Source organism: Bos javanicus, chromosome 2, assembly GCF_032452875.1.
Source record: "Bos javanicus breed banteng chromosome 2, ARS-OSU_banteng_1.0, whole genome shotgun sequence".
Taxonomy (NCBI): domain Eukaryota; kingdom Metazoa; phylum Chordata; class Mammalia; order Artiodactyla; family Bovidae; genus Bos; species Bos javanicus.
This window is the reverse complement of record NC_083869.1, coordinates 13,875,731-13,893,081: the sequence shown is the minus strand read 5'-3', so window position 1 is coordinate 13,893,081 and position 17,351 is coordinate 13,875,731. Positions and strand designations below refer to the sequence as shown.

Sequence of the window (17,351 nt, the reverse complement as noted above, 5' to 3'; positions counted from 1 at the left end):
TCATGTTACTCAATTTGGCTGCTGTTACATACTGTTTTTAAGAAAGGCTGACATACTTGCCCTTCCAAGGACTGAGTATATAAATGCTTAAGATTTGTAACAGTAATAAATATTGTTTATCTTAGCATATTGCTTGTTGCAAAAAAATGTGGTTTTTTGGTTTCATTTGGCTTGGTGCTTATGAATATTTTTTCTTCAATAGTGGTGTCCACCATGTCGAGCTTTATTGCCAGAGCTGCGAAAAGCATCAAAGCATCTTTATGGTCAGCTTAAGTTTGGTACATTAGACTGTACAGTTCATGAAGGACTCTGTAACATGGTAAGGCAAAGTATAAATATTTCTTCTAATGTTTTCGTAAAATGTTTCAGCAACCTCACACTAAAGCAATAAAATAACTTTCAAAAGTACATCTAACATTTAGAGTAGTAATATATTACTTAAATAATTTCATCAAAATGATATAAAATTATGATTGGATTAAACATAAATATTTAAGGTTTTTTTTTAATTAAATATTACCTTTTTCAGTCTATGGGCGTGTCTGGTCACTCAGATGGTAATCTGCCTGCAATGCAGGAGACCCGGGTTTGAACCTTGGGTCAGGAAGATGCCCTAGAGAAGGGTGTGGCTACCCACTCCAGTATTCTTGTCTGTGGACAGAGGAGCCTGGCGGATTGCAGTCAATGGGGTTGCAAAGAGTTGGACAGGACTGAGCAACTAACACTTTCACTATGCTTTCTTTTTGGCAACCCATAGTTTTTATTCTTTGTCTTCTAAATGTAGTTTATAGAAATTAAGCAGGCTTTTTTAAACCTTTATTTACATAACATACTTTCTTAGGTTAATAAATGTTTACTCTTCAGTTTAGGAAGAAATAGAAATTATAAAATATTCTTGGGGGGGGAATCCTAAATCAGATCAAGCCTACAGATATTAGTGTATAGGAAATCCAGTTACAGGACATAGTAAGTGATATGCGGGTATGCATACAATCTTCAAATCCCAGCATGTAGAGAACTTTTTGGGACAAATAGCAGTTTACTGGACATACACATTGAAAGAAGGAAAAAAGATATTAAAATGACTGATAAGACTGTCATTCAAATACAGTGTTCAGGCCTTGTATTCAAACAAACCAACTCAAAAAAATATAATTGGAGAAACTTGAGCACTGAATTTCTGATGATTTTCAGTAATTATCATGATGAAGGTATACAGATAGCCACCAGGTCTATGGAAAGTTGTTCAGCTCTGGTTGTTAGAGAAATATAAATCACCACAGTATCACCTCACATTATTTAGAATGGCTGTCACCCAAACATCTACAAATAGTAAACCCTGAAGACGATATAGAGAAAAATGAGCCCTCCTACACTGTTGATGGGAATATAAATTGGTACAGCCACTATGGAGAATATGAAGGATCCTTAAAAAACTAACAGTAGAGCTACCATATGATCCAGCGATCCTAACCCTGGGTATATATCCAAAAAAAACAAACTCTAATTTGAAGAGATACAGTTCATAGAAGCACTATTTACAATAGCCATGATATGGAAACAACCCAAGTGGCTATCAGCAGACAATTGGCTTAAGATGTGTGTGTTGGGGGCGGGGTGGGGGGGGCGGTGTTGTGTGTACACAAAGGATATTACTTGGCCAAAGAATGTTATACTTAGTGAAGTAAGTCAGACAGAGAAAGCCAAGTATTATACGATATCACTTATATGTGGAATCTTAAAAATTACACAAATCAGCCTGTATACAAAACAGAGACATGCTCACAAACAAAACAAACATTGTTAGCAAAGCCTGAGGTGATGAGTTACAAGTATGAGATTAACAGATACATACTACTACACATAAAATAAGCAACAAAGACAGTGTACAGCACAGGGAATTATATTCAGTATGTGGTAATAACCTATAGTGGAAAATAATCTGAAATATATATATATATAAGTAAATCATCTTGCTGTAGAACTGAAGCCTACCCAATGTTGTAAATCAACTATATTTCAATTTTTTTAGGAAGTAATGTGTTTTAAAACCATAATAGAAATAAATGTAGGGTGAAATCTTTATGCATCTATGTGAGGAATAATTCATTCCACAGAGATGCTCATGCCTGCCAGTGCACACATCCACTGAGGATAAAAGTTATGAATGATTTTAGCTTCACTGAATGTTAAACTATTGCCAAAGAGACATTATAAAGTCGAAACAGACAACAGACTGAGGAAGTATTTGCAGCACATACAGCTGACAAAGCCTTACTGTCCAGAATGTTTAAAGACTACAGATCAGTTTTTTAAAATAGCAAAAGAATGAGGTTTAGACATTTTATAAAGGCAGAAATTCGATAAATGTGAAAAACGTTCAACTTTACTGGTCCTCAAGAAAGTACAAATTATTACGATGGTCATATACCCTCCCTCCGTCAAATTAAAAAAATTTAGCTGACCAGTGTAGTAGCAAGTACATGAATAAATAAATTATCCAGTCATACAGTAGAATAATCATAGAGGATTTAAAACTAGATCTGTCTTTACCAGCATATTTGGTAAATCTCAAGACTATAATGAAAAAAGCAGATTGTAGAATAGTATACAGAGTGTGATAAAATTATAGAAAGTTCATAAGTGCTCAGACATTACAGTATACTGTTTAGGAATACACGTGCATGTAGCAAAAGTGTAAAACATCAGTGGATTGGATACATGCTTATTTCAGGATATTGGTTACTCCTAACATCAGGAAGGGAAGGAAATGGGATCAAAAAGGAGAACCTCCTAAAATCTGCCAGAACAGCAGAAAAGTTAATTGTCCTTAAATGTAGCGGTAGAGATATGTATTTGTTAGATGAGTCTCTCTCTATATCATGTTTGAAATTTCATTAAAATAAGTTTAAAAAATGAAATAAGTAGGGCCTTTGGTTTTAAATGTCTTGTATGGGACTTCAAAAAGTTGCTAAGCAAAAATGAAGAATTGTGTTCAACAGTAATTTGAATTCCTATAGTTTTTCTACTTTTCATCTCAGTTTTTAATTTTCTGTAGATAATTAAGCAGAGTGTAGATATTTAAACCTGGAAATATCAAGGTATCAAATTCACCTGGAATAGAGGCCAGGATTCCTTACTCACTAATTGGTTAACCTTCACCAAGTCCCTGAGCCTCTCAGTACCTCAGTTTCCTCATCTATAAAGTTGATTCAGTAATTTTAGCTTCCAAATAGACTTGTTGTGAGGAAGAGATGAGAAACTGCATTTCAGTGCTAAAAAGGTGCTCAACACATAGTAAGGACCTGTCAAATGTTAGATAAATGTTTTTTCCATCTAATGGGTTATTTGTGCTCATTTACAAAAGTTTGATAAATATTTCCATTGCTTTTTCTAAAATTATTTTTGAAGTTCAGTTTGCTAATGAGTGCTTGTCAGCATTGAGGATTCATATAGTTCAGCTACAGCAAATTTAGAGATAGGGATCTGTTTATAACCTTTTAAAAAATAAAAAGCTTGAGAAGTGCTTCCTGAATTAGTGCTCATGTTAATTCTGAGGAAGGAAATTATAGTGGTTTATGTATGTATGTGTGTATATATACACACACACATGCCATAAAAGCTGTTTTGTGCAAAGAATAAAAAGTGACCTCATTTTTAGCACATGATTCATAATTCTCTAATCTAAAAATGGCTTTGTGCACGTGGATTATTAGTTTATTTCCTTATTCTTGCTATTTTTATGTCCTTGATTTTCTTCCACTTCTGAACAAATTGGAGTGTTTATTATGGTTTAAAAAAAAAATAATAAAACACTCAAACTAGACCCCAATCTGCTCTTATCCCATCCATCCTGGTTCAGGTGAGTAGGAGAGGACTGCACTCATAAATGCCCGTGCTCGGGCCAGGGCCAGAAGGTGCGGAAGGTGATGGTGCAGCCCATCAATCTCATCTTCAGATACTTGCAAAATAGATCGCGGATTCAGGTGTGGCTTTATGAGCAAGTGAATATGCAGATAGAGGGCTGTATCATTGGTTTTGATGAGTATATGAACCTCGTATTAGATGACGCGGAAGAGATTCATTCTAAAACAAAGTCAAGAAAACAACTGGGTCGGATCATGCTAAAAGGAGATAACATTACTCTGCTCCAAAGTGTCTCCAGCTAGAAGTGACAGATGAAGTGAGAAATTGTTTGGCAATACCGTTGGTTTTTTTAGGTGTCCTTTGTTAGAGATGTAGTTCTAAAACATGTATTCATATTGTTCTGCTCACCCTTATGTTATTACCAGATGACAATAAATGCTGTGGGACTGTTTTTATCAAAAAAAATAAATAAATAAATGCCCGTGCTCACTTCTCAGTGTTTCGGTGCCTATGGATTTTATGGCAAATGGAGTAACTATACATAAGAATCAGCTGCTGAGGATACAGCAGTAAATCTATTTCCTTTGTTAAATTTGGCTAGGCTAAAATTTTTCAGTCATCAGTTAGGCATTGAGTCTTTTAAAATCTTGTTGCTGTTACTTAAGGCAAGCTGGTTATAAATTTGAAGCAAATAGGTAAAATATGTAGAATCTTATGTTTAATTTGTATTTTCATTCCTAACAGTATAACATTCAGGCTTATCCAACAACAGTGGTATTCAACCAGTCCAACATTCATGAATATGAAGGACATCACTCTGCTGAACAGATCTTGGAGTTCGTAGAGGTATTTTAAGTTATAGCCTATATAGCTATAAATCCTTCCATGTGTGTATATACTTCATATGAGTATTTAGTAATGTTTAATAATAGGATTTGTTATTTTTATGCCAAAAACATCTTCTGACAAAATTATTTTTAACTTTTCTACTCTTTTATTAATAGACTTATTCTCAGAGTTCATAGCCAGTGTGTGTTTTGTTTGTTACCTAGTATGGTGCCTTGTACTTGGTGGACACAATTAAATACGTGAAATTAAAACTTCTACATAAAGCCTTGTCACCCCTCTCCCCGCCCCCGTTTTCTCTAGTTTTCTCTAATCTACCACAGATTATTTCTTTTTGGTCCCAGATAGATTAGATAGCAGTGAATCCCATTCTTGGATAGTTCCAAGAAATATGTGGCTAAGGACAGTCTTACCTCAGCCACCAATGGAAGGATTCTGCACGCCTCAGCAGCTTATGCCAAGCCTGCTGTGTTCTTAGCCCAGAAGTGCTCTACTGGAGCATCTACCCACCTTTTTTTTTAATCACTACAAATCTTAATTGACTAAAATAGTTAACAGGGGACTCCTAAAAAAATGAACAGTCGTAGCTTATTATCTATGCAGTTGCCCTCCCAGCCTCTGTCCTACTCTTCTCTTCCTCCTCCTGAAAAATAATAGCTTTTTGTTTTGTGTTGTTTGTCTCCCCAGGGGAAGCTAACATGATTAGTATTACCCAGTCATGATAGACTGAAGCTTGTTATTAACAAAACAGCATTTGAAACAAGTGATCTGAGGTTGTGCAGTATCTCAAGTGGGAATGTCAGAAAAACAGGATAGTAGGCTTTCCATTAATAATTAAAGGGTCCTTTCCAAACCAGTTATTGGTTCCAAAAAGAACTATGTGGCCTATGTAGACATCTGGGCAGCTCTTGAATCTCTTGCCTCATCTACCCACAACCTTAAAGTTGCCACTTTTCTCTGCCTAAGATGGTTTTAGTGATACATAGAGATAAGAAAATATTCCTTGATTTAATAAGACTGATGAGCAGAATCCAAACTTAAAAATTAAGGATCATTTCTTCCTTTTTTAAAATAATCCACTATAGATTCTCTTTAAATATCCTAATGTATCCTTTGATCATTCAAAAGCAGAAACTTTTCCAAGTGACATATACCAACAATTTGCCCAAGACTATGTGAACTACTCTTTTTTATATCCGTTACAATGAATGGTATATTCTCTTTAGGATCTTATGAATCCTTCAGTGATCTCTTTGACACCTACCACTTTCAACGAACTGGTTAAACAAAGAAAGCATGATGAAGTCTGGATGGTTGATTTCTATTCTCCATGGTGTCATCCATGTCAAGTCTTAATGCCAGAATGGAAAAGAATGGCCCGGGTATAGTAAAAGAATTTATTGTCCAAGTCTTAACATTTACTAAGAATGTTTATTTAACAATTACTTTGAAACTGAGATGAATGAACCTACCTCCAGATTGTCACTTAATAAGAGTTTTCATCGTTTTTTATATAACGATTAGATTTCAACTCTACTTCTGTCTGGTGCTGAATAGTATACAATAATGACCCTTTTTTCTGTGTCACTTGGTTTGACCAAATTTCTGCCAACATCAACACAAAGATCCTCTTTGTTTCATATTAATATTTTTTCTACCTCTTCATTGTTAGAGCTTAGAAATACAGTTTCTTCACAGTATTATAAGATAATAAAGAAAAAAATGGCCTTGATCAATGAAATAGTTAGATTTTTAAATTTTCTACAGAGCATTATAAATCATGAAAGATTGGAAACAAATTATTTAAATATCAGAATGGAAAACGCAATTACTATTTTATTTATAAGGTAAAAAATGAATAAACCTAAGAGTTAACATTCTTTCTAGTATTTAAATTCATAATAATATAATTTTCCACTCTTTTCAATAAAATTTTTAAATTCGGGCATGACTCAGTATGCTATCTGCAATCCACATTTCCATTTTAAAAAGTAATTTTAAAGTACTGTTGCAAAGAAATTCATTAGTTCTTGGTTTCTGACACATCAAATTTTAGATATATGTAATTTTCCCCATGTAATAGATGAATGAAATCAGTTATTTAGTTTACAATAATTTTAGTAAGGTTTTGACTACAAAATTAGATTTCCAATTCATTACTGTAAATGTTCTATTATGTTTTAAGCCCTTAACCATTTGTATTTGGCAAAAATCACTGGTAGATAATATAGTAACCATCTAACGGTAACTACTTCTCTATTGTAAACATAAAAAATTGTTATGGAGGTAATTTAATTCTAATTACTTTGATCTATTCATTTTTTTTTCTTTTATAGACATTAATTGGACTGATCAATGTGGGCAGTATAGACTGCCAACAGTATCATTCTTTTTGTGCCCAAGAAAATGTTCGGAGATACCCTGAGATAAGATTTTTTCCCCAAAAATCAAATAAAGCTTATGAATATCAGTAAGTATTCTCTAAAATTTGAAGGCATTTATATAATCATTTATTTTTATACAGTTAAAATTTTAAAGTTAGGCTAACTAAATAAAAGTTAAACCACTCAGTATTTTGGGAGAACCCACACCTTATTTAAAATAGTGTGGGAATGAGGAATTTACAAAGCGAAAAGTGGACTGCCTGGGCACACCAATTGTGAAGCTGACAGTCTGGTATAGAAGGATATGAGAGGAGGAACATTTATTAAGCCCCTCTTTGGTTTCAGGTACTGTACTAGAGACTTTTTGCTCACATTATTTCCACTTGTCTTCACACATACTCTTGAGAAGTAAGAATTATTACCCTTCCTTACTATTACAGATAAATAAACTGTTTCACAGACCTTGGATAACTTTCCCAAGTCACACATCTGCGAAGGTTTGAGGTTGGGCTTTGAGCTCAGATCGGTGTCACCCATGCTGTTTCGACAACACCATATGGCATTTCAAGTAGGAAACTCAAATACAAGACAGAATATAATAAATATTATTAAAAAGTAGAAATGAACCATGGATTTCAGAGAAAAGGATCACAACCATGAGAGGAAATCATGAGGCTGCATTTATGCTGTCCCTGTTGACATGTGTCTTAAAAAGTGGATAGGAATTTGATGGACCGTAATAACCAGGGTAAAGGTTTCAGAACCAAAGCCTTGGAGATTTTGAGTTTTGCCATTACCGTAGGTCTTTGGGAGATGTCCAGCAGACATCTAAACATTTAGGTCTGTTTTGAGCACACTCACACACAAAAACGTCGAGACTAGAAAAAATATGTTTGGAAAGCAATGTAAGCCTTGTAAGCTTAGTATTTGTGGCTAAGGTATATCTGAGAAAAGAGGTGCCAGATAAAGTCAGTCAACTGAACTTTTAAATTGCTACAAAGGAATAGATTTCTGAACATACCCAATAATAGAAATAATGGTTTACAACTTACATATTTTTCTTCTTTCAGTAGTTACAATGGTTGGAATAGAGATGCTTATTCTCTAAGAATCTGGGGTCTAGGGTGAGTAATTAAATTATGTATAATTGTATAAATTATATTCAATGCTCTTTATCTTCCTCTTATGTCTGTGGCTAAATTTACTCAGTTAAGGTTCTAGCACTTTTCTCCTAAGTAACACTTACTTAGGAAAGTTCTAGCACTTAGGAAAGACTAATTTACCAAGATAAGGTTGTGCTTTATTATATTGTCGTTCTTTGAAGTCTATTTTTAACTTATAAAGATTTGCAATAGTCTGTTCTAGATGTTTGCTTTGACTTGTATAATAAATAATTTTGATCCCTTGTCACAGATTTTTACCTCAAGCATCTATAGATCTAACACCTCAGACTTTCAATGAAAAGGTTTTACAAGGGAAAAACCATTGGGTGGTTGATTTCTATGCTCCTTGGTGTGGACCTTGCCAGAACTTTGCTCCAGAGTTTGAGCTCTTGGCTAGGGTAAGTCTTATCTATCTACTGAAATAAGTTGTAGTCACACTCATGTTTTAATAAATAGATAAGATTTTGTAAATAATAATTTTTTCCTTAAAAGTTTCCTCTGAATTTAAAAACTCTGTTCCATTTCTGTGATTTTGATCTTTGCAGTAGGTTCTTGCTTCTTCACTAAAGCTTGTAACTACCTACCTACCTATCTTGATTGAAAACATCTACTTAACCAAAATAAGCCAGAAACCTCACTTCTTCCCTTGTTCTTTATTTTCTTCCTGCTGCCCTCCAGGCAGTCACTAGGTCCTGTCACTAGATCCTGTCAGTTCAGTCTCCTAAACTTCTTTGAAATCTGTCATCCCTCTGCTAGCCTGTTGGTCACGCCTTCATCATCTAGACTTAGTTATATGCGCCTCTTAACTAGTCTCATACTGCCAGTCTTCCCTCTTCAGTTCCACTGTAATGATCTTTCTGAAATATTGCCTTCTCTAGCTTTCTGTTAACCACATTTCTTGACATGCGTTCTTGATTACAGCTGTCTAATCTGACCCTCCTGACCTCTTTAGCTTTTTCCCTCTCCCTGACAGTATACTGCAGGCACGACAACGTACTCCAGGTTCTCTGAACAAGTGCTTTTATGTACATGCTGTTCCCTCTCTAAAATGCGTTTTCCTTACTTTGGCCATCTGGATTGTTTTTTTGTCCCTAATCTACAAAACCCAGCTCCAGTGGGATTTCTGTATTCTCTCCCCTTCCCAGTACCCCTTCAGGATGCTTACACATTGTATGTTAACTATATCTGTCTCCTCCAGAAACTGTGAGCTTCTTGAAAGCAGTATATGTACCTATCTGTATATCCCCGGTGTCTTAACTCAATGAACACTTACAAAATGAAAGTAAACGTGGTTTATTTTGGTGTTTCTGTCATAAGTCCTAAATTGTTAGCTTCCTCACCTCTGTACTCAAGGAATTTTGCCTTTGGCTACAGAACATTCATTAGAATGAGAAAGCCAGCACTAGTTCCACCAGCCTGAAACAGAAGCTGAGCATCCAGAGAGATTTCAAACTCCTGTGGAGCCATAAGAGATAGTTTTAGTTATTGACTGGTTTTTGAAATAAAAGGTTATTCTTTTTTTTTTTTTTCTACATATTATATCTTTTTTTCCTCTTATGCTTCTTTTTCTCCAGTAATCCTAACAAAAATGTTTTATTCCCTTATCTCTTAAGTACTGAAAAACTTAATTTAGCTATTTTGTAATGCAGCTGTATCTTGAAAATAGCAGAAATTATTTAAAAGGTCATTCAGCAAATCCTGAGCACCAAGTAAAAAACACTATGCCAAACATTAGGGCTGAAAAAATGGAAAGATGAATATTGCATGTTTTTTAAATGAGATTTTAATCTATTGGGAAGGTAAAATGCAAATATATATAAATCAGTAGACTCTTTAGTGAAATTAGAGCAAAACAGGAGTATGGGGAGCAGGTCAGAGTCATACCAGGAGACAAAAGGCTCCCCGGAAAAGGTCGTGTTTGAGATGAGAATTGCAGTATGGCTAGGATGGTGGCCCTTGGAAGGGTTGACTCAGGGGTGCTCTAAACAGAGAAGCCAGGATTTGCAGAGACGCAGGGCACACAGACAGCGGAGCAGGCCCAGGCCTTTCCTCTGTTGGTCCGGTGTCACCAGAGGATAAAGATAAAAGGGGCGTGGCCAAAACTGAGGCTCTTGGCCAGGCAAGGACAAGATGGTTTGGTCAGCTTGCCTGCACTCACACTGTACACTTTTCCTCGCTGCTCATACTGCTCAGAATGTATTCTATAGATGCATGGGAGGAGAGCTGTTGGATTTGTCAGGATCCACTTTATATTGTAAAAGGATCACACTGAACAGACTGAACCTGGCCGTCAAGACGAGAGAAAGATCAGAGCACCAAAACCAGTATAGTGTCCTTCTGTAACTGAGAGTACAAGCCAGCTAGATTTCTCTGACCTTCACTATGAGCGAGAGAGAGAGAGTGTGTGTGTGTGTGTGTGTGTGTGTGTGTGTGCACACGCGTGCTTCTGCATGCAGCCTTGCTGGTGCCCTAGCACAAGTTAGTCTGCCTTTAGTACCCCAACCTTGGGGGCAAAATTACAGGTAGCTGGGATATTTTAATTGTCCTGAAGTGAGAGGTGATAACCTGAACCAGGATTATGGCAGTGGTCATACAAAGAATGAAACATATGAGAGATAAGAATGACTAGGATTTAGTTTTTATTTGTGATAAGTGTAGGAGAAAAAGGAGTCTAGCGTGGCCCTAGTTTCTGGCCTGAATTAAGTGAACAGTAGGACAGAAGGGCTGATAGGTTAAGGGAGAAAGGAGTCATTTTAGAAATGGTATCTTTAAGGTGCTTTAGCTGAGACAGGCCAGTACATAGTTGACTGCAATCAAGGGAATGTTGGGGTTCAGCAGCATATAGATGTATAAAATCTCCCTGGGAGATTGTTCACAGTGGGAAAAAATGCTGATGAAATACGGAACTCTGGTTGGACATTTCGAGGGGCAGATGTAGGAGGAGTGCCCCTTGCTGGAAATGAAGAACAGTAACCAGAGGAATCGGGTAGCCAAGAGACTAGTGATAAGTGCCAGAAAAGAAAAGAGGAGAGAAAGGAGTGATCAGTCATGTCAGATAGTCACTAAGAAGACTGAAAAGTGTTCATTGAGTTTGGTCAAGTAGAAGTCATTGGTGAACTTACAGCAGTTTCAGCAGAGGGAGCAATGAGAACAGAAGCTAGCTAAAATGTATTGATAGTAAGTAGATGATGGGGAAGTGGTCAAGGAATAAATTTGAAAAAGAAGCAGGGTGGCGGTTAGAGGAATCAGTGCCATTAAGGAAGGGATTCTTTTTTGGTCATATGTATATATGCTAAACAGCAACAGTATATGCTCACGAGTGAGTAAGAGCTCTGATGGGGAGGGACCAGAGAATGTTGAGATAGTCAGCCTTCCATGGGAGGAAGTTGCTCACCTCAGCAGATGAGACTGGAGATAGGAGGAACAGAAAGACAGAATCTCAGACGTTTGTGGGTGACAGATGCGTTGTGGGTGACAGGAAGAAGGTGAGGTCCTTCAGGGTAAAGCTGCTCAGTTTTCTTGATAAGGCAAAGGAGAGTTTATTTGCTATTGGAGGGGCCGTGCTAGGTAAATAAGAGTTCAGAGCTAGTAAGAATTTGGAAGCAGTCTTGCTTAAATGGAAAAGATTAAAACTATGTTGTTTTGGTTTGGGGTTTTTTAAGTAACAAATCCTTGCATTTATAAATATTTAGAATTTTTAGTATCATATTGCTCTGTGGTTGCCAGAGTAGTAGATACCAAAGAGAATAACAACAAAAGCATATTATTCTTTTTTCAGACACTTAAAGGAAAAGTAAAAGCTGGAAAAGTAGACTGTCAGGCTTATGCTCAAACTTGCCAGAAAGCTGGTATCAGAGCCTATCCGACTGTGAGATTCTATCCTTATCAAAGGGCAAAGGTATGTACATGCCTTCCTCTGTGTCCCTTTTCTTTAGCAGGTAAAGCGTTTCTAGTTTCTTTCCTTTTGTCGTTTCTCACTGTGTCGCATGCCACTGAAACGGCTGCTTTTCACATACACACGAAGTGATTTTAAAATTTTGTTCTGCCTCACAGTTGATATGATGGTCTCCAGGGCCTTAAAATTTCTGAACTCGTGAATAGGGAACTACTAAATACACATACCAAAACACTAACAGTGGTTTTGTGTGGGTGGTAGAATTCAAGGTAATTGTTTTCTGTGAAGTTTTGTGTTTCCTATTTTTATAGAATTAACATATATTACCTTTATGATTAGTTCTTCCAGGAAAGAAAAAGAAAAAAAGAGAATACTGTCATAACTGAAATAGCCTTAGTACCTGAAAATTTATCTTGAGGAATATGCATTAATGGTTTAGACTGTTAAAGTTAGGGTTTTGTGATTCATTCATAATTTCTTTTTTTGGGCCACTGACACTGTGGTTTTTAACTTTCTTTTTAAAGACAGTTTAACCCATTAGACCTAGCACACAGTTTGAAGTTCCACCAGGAAGAAGGAAACTGGTGGCTCCAGATCCAAAATAAACAGACCTGGATGTATTGACCTGACCCTTCCCCCTGCTTTTCAGCCACCTTCCTGCCATAGGCAGATGAGAACCAGGAAATACATGGCTTTGCATGGTTGTAATTGGTCAAAGTTTTGTCTGTGCCAACCAGTGACTTTAGAATGTTTTGAGTCCTCTGGGGACATCTTTTCTTATACAGTTTAGATGTTTTGATACATTTGGAGTTAGCAATGCATTTTAACCAATTAATTACATGTTTCCATAACAGTATTGTTAGTATTTATTTCTGGTAAGTTATTGGTTGATTGCTTTTGCCAGCAGCATTTCCTTGAAGAAGTTTTAAGTTTTAAACATTTAATCAAGTTTCTTAGGTGGAAATGTCAGTTTTGTTTAGATACTTAAAAGGTTATAAGAAGAGTATTTTCAATTTTAGAGAAATACTTGGGGAGAGCAAATAGACTCCAGAGATGCAAAAGAGATTGCTACCTTAATATATGAAAAATTGGAAAAGCTCCAAAATCATGAGAAAAGAGATAAGGTAAGGACTAAATCTAGAACTGACTTTGACAGACATTATTTAAATGTGTTCTTACTGTACAGTATATGTATCAAACAGTAAAGCGAAGCTTCAAAAAACAGTAAGGTGGTTAGAAACTTTTTCTTTGGAAACTATGAAAATCAGAATGTAGCTTCTGAAATGCTTAGAAATTTGGACAAGTAAAGCTGTTTAACAGAAAAATAGTAACTATGGTCATAAATTTTGGTCAAATGTAAAAGCATTGATTTGAGCCTTAAAACACCTCTTGGAGAGCAAGTTTTCTTTTGTTCTTGGTATAGTCAGGATATATTAGGAGCCGTATTCATCTTGACCTGCCCCACCCCCTTGAATTACTAATCTATCAAGAAGCGGTACAACCTCTTTCTTGCTCTTCTAAAGAGGGCTATTCATGTTTTCCTTTTTTAAAATCAGTATCATTGTAAGACACTTAGAAACCGACCAGCAAGTTTACAAATGGTAGAATCCTTTCTGAATGGAATTTAATACATTCATGTATAAGGTTTCTTGGATTCTTTCCCCTGTAAGGTGAAAGGACAAAAGAAGAGCACAGCTGCTAGAGGGCCAGAGAATCTGGCTTTACAGAGCCATGTTAGAACGATACCCTCACATACGAAGCTTTACAGCCTACTTCAAGAATTCTATTTTATCCAAATCTAAAAGATAGAAATGAAAGTTTTTTTTTTTCATTTTTTGTGAACAATTTTTTCTGACATTTTGGATATGTTAGTTTTCTCACAATGTTTTATCTTTAGAATTCTGACTTTTAGCTCATTAGACATTTGAAATCAAACATTATTAGTCAAAAGTAGAATAACTGAAATTAAGTTAAAGAGCGTGCCAAAGGATGACTTTGAAAGTGGTAAGTTATAATTGTATTACATGCCATGGGCAGGTGAGAATTGTGAGATATCCTTTTCCCACTGTTAGACAAGGAATACTTCCATGTGATCTATAAAATAAGAATATTAAGTAATTATTTTTGAAAAAGTAAAACTTAGGTCAGTTAATTATTTTTACCTTTTAACATTAGATGTTTAAGAGAAAAGAATTCAATCACTTTTACATTATTATTGTAGGACGAACTTTAATGACGTTGAAAATGAAGAAAAAATTGAAAAGAAATCAACAGATGACATCAGAAGATACCTTTTCAGAAAGTTACTTATATTCCTGATGGGAATAAATGAACCTTATCTTGGACTTCATATTGCACTGCCTGAATCTGTACAACATTGATATAAATGAAAGGTCTGCAGACTTTTCTATAAATGGCCAGATCATAAATATTTTAGGCTCTGTAGACCATGTATGGTTTTTTGTTACATATTCTCTGGTTTGGTTTTGGTTACAACCCCTTAAAAAATGTAAAAACCATTCTCGACTCAGGGCTGTGTACAAATAGGCCACCAGCCACATTCAGCCTGTGGGCCACAGATTGCTGACTCCCAGAAAGGTGTTTAGGCTGGCTGGCCTAAGAGATAAAAGTGTATTTTATCACGTAATGTTTTGGGGCTGGCCTGTAAGGAGAACTTGGTTTTTAGTCACCTGTTCTAAAAAATCTCTGAGATTGATGCTCTGACCATGTATTATTTCATTTAAAAAAACATTCAAAATGTGGGAAAACCATCTTTCTAATGGTTGAAGAATTGGTTGTAATTTTTCACATATGACAAAAAATTTTCTAACAGTAAGTAAACAAATCCTATTGACTTATACAGTATTCATAAATATCTGAGGGGGTAGAATATATATAGTAATTAACTGGGCATTGTAAACTATCTCAAGTATTTCTGTTTTAAAGATAAGTGTTCATTTATTTTTTGAGCTGCTTTCATAATAGTTTTTCCCTGTGATGGTAATTGATTTTTTGAAGCATCTTTCTAATAATTCATTTTTAGCTCCTGGGCTTTGATGCGTGTCCTCCATTTACAATTGCCTTTTTTCCTTCATAGTTGTGGTTTTTCATTCTTCAAAACTTTATTGGTCAAGAAGGAAAAATTTTGTTTGTTTCACTATAGCTCCTTATGATGATACTGTGGTTATTTCAATTATTTACTGTTGGAGGCTGCCATTTTCAGGTAAATATTGGCATAATAACTGAAGTTATTTCTGTAAGAAAATCAAATATAAAAATCTAAGAATGGGATCTTTTCATTTCTTAGTTGTTCAGAGTCAAAGAATCTGATTACTTTTTCCTTACACGTTAACAAAACATTGTAACATATAGTTATTTAGTTATATTGCAGAGTATATGGAATGGTAAAAATCCCAGTTAATCAAGAGGTCAACAAATTATTTAAAAAACTTAAAATTTCCCCAAAACCTATTTGAATTATGCTTTATTATATTGGGAGTTTTGGGTGTTTTTTTTTTTTAATATCACTTTACCCCATTCCCCAAAATGTCCTCATAAAGGTTTAATTTACAAGTGCAACTTATCCAAAAAGTGATCAGGTTTTTTTTTTTTCATCAAGTCTAACCTTATTCTTCATATTCTCTCCCATATAATTTCTCATGTATCTTTTAACTTCTCTTGAATTCCACTTTATATGTGTAAGCACATACAGGACAGTCACTTCTAACCTTAATCTTACATCAGCTTTTTTTTTAACTTATGATTAGTAATGGCAAGTGTATTTCATTTATTAAATTTACAAACACTAGAAGATTTTCAACAATTGACTTGTTTCTACAAGAATTCCAAAATGGAATACCTAGAGAAGTTTTTTTAATATTTACTGAACTTGTACAAGTACCATGCTGGACACTGAGGAGTGTGCAAAAGTAAACTAATCACAAGACTTAGCCCTGTCTCCTTAGTGTCTGTCCATTCACAGTTCTGACACAGAATCCATAAACAAGCTTATAGGTACCTGTAGTATTATCTATATAAGGAATTCCAGACTTACTTGTTGAGAAACATCTTTTAGGCAGTAAATGAAATAGTAAATATTATCTACCCCATAATTAGGCCTAAGTGCGTGCCTGTGGAATTAATTAGCTGAAAAGCCAGGGCTACCTGGGAGACATATTAAGTAATATGTATCATAAAAGTAACATACATCAGAATTTTCTGCAATCATATCAGTATCATTCGGTATTTAAAGACAGTGGTTTTAATTGCAAGTGCACAACGATGACATTCAAATTCATGAATTGTTCCATATTTTGGGGCTTCCCAGGTGGCGCTAGTGGTAAAGAACCCACCTGCCAGTGCAGGAGATGTAAGAGACACAGGTTCAATCCCTGGGTTGGGAAGGTCCCCTGGAGAAGAAAATGATAACCCACTCTAGTATTCTTGCTTGGAGAATCCCATGGAAGAGGAACCTGGCAGGCTACAGTCCGTGGGGTCACACAGAGTCAGGCACCACTGAAGTGACTTAAGTATAAATTATTGATCATATATAAAAATATTGAGTCCTTTTTTATATATATGTTTAACACACGATTTGCATTTAGGTCACGAAGAGTCAGATACGACTGGGTGACTCAACAACAATTGACCTTTCAATAACACAGGTTCAGTCACATGCAGATCTTTTTTAATAAATAGGTTCTACAGTACATAATCCATGGTTGGCTAAATCCACAAATGCAGAATTTCAGATACATAGTGCCAACTCTGAAGTTATACATGGGTTTTTGACTCTGCTGGAGCTTGGCACCCCTCACCCCCACATTATTCAAGGGACAGCTCTACTATCATCCAGTCTCCTTGATGGGTATATCTTGTGAGCAGTAACTCACCAGAATAATGGATGGAAGCTGATGTCAAAACAGGGCCATATCAATACTAAATCCCAAAATGTGGTGTCTTGATCATTTGGTTGCATTATCTTGGCACGAGTGGATGATTTAGCAGCCTGCTCTGAAAATTCATAATCATATTTGAAACAATCTGTTCTGCTCTAAATTAATTTACCTAAGATTCAAAAGTGGATGAGTAAAATAGCTCAGTAGAAAAAATAAGTCCAACAGAAGGATCCTGGTATGTCGAGAAACTTGTTCCATCAAGGGCTCCTGAGACAACTGCACATTTAACAGCACCCAA

At 35.6% G+C, this 17,351-nt stretch overlaps 2 protein-coding genes across 4 annotated transcripts in view; both read left to right on the top strand.

The window, feature by feature from the left end:
* DNAJC10 (DnaJ heat shock protein family (Hsp40) member C10) overlaps positions 1–17,122 on the top strand; it is a 50,059-nt gene extending 32,937 nt beyond the window's left edge. For 2 of the 3 annotated variants that reach the window (XR_009739597.1, XR_009739598.1), the window contains exons 16-23: positions 203–319; positions 4,612–4,713; positions 5,940–6,095; positions 7,050–7,183; positions 8,168–8,221; positions 8,511–8,658; positions 12,039–13,279; positions 14,377–17,122. Coding sequence is in view for 1 of the 3 variants with exons in the window: in XM_061433556.1 (XP_061289540.1) it covers positions 203–319; positions 4,612–4,713; positions 5,940–6,095; positions 7,050–7,183; positions 8,168–8,221; positions 8,511–8,658; positions 12,039–12,158; positions 13,175–13,279; positions 14,377–14,388 (948 nt within the window). In the remaining 2 variants the exon portion in view is untranslated. The remainder of the gene's footprint in view (positions 1–202; positions 320–4,611; positions 4,714–5,939; positions 6,096–7,049; positions 7,184–8,167; positions 8,222–8,510; positions 8,659–12,038; positions 13,280–14,376) is intronic. The other variant, XM_061433556.1, reaches the window with a different exon arrangement.
* LOC133235241 (small nuclear ribonucleoprotein E-like) lies at positions 2,722–4,318 on the top strand. Its single transcript, XM_061396449.1, has 2 exons — positions 2,722–2,842; positions 3,871–4,318. The coding sequence occupies exons 1-2, from the start codon at positions 2,722–2,724 to the stop codon at positions 4,167–4,169; spliced, it is 420 nt and encodes a 139-aa protein (XP_061252433.1). The 3' UTR covers positions 4,170–4,318.
* Positions 17,123–17,351: the final 229 nt, after the last annotated feature.

Bases quoted from the DNA above. Each gene is read 5' to 3' on its own strand.
- LOC133235241 (XM_061396449.1), top strand. From the start codon at position 2,722: ATGCTTATTTCAGGATATTGGTTACTCCTAACATCAGGAAGGGAAGGA. The intron at 2,843-3,870 runs GTAGAGATATGT...TCAGGTGAGTAG, and splicing joins AATTGTCCTTAAATGTAGCG to GAGAGGACTGCACTCATAAA.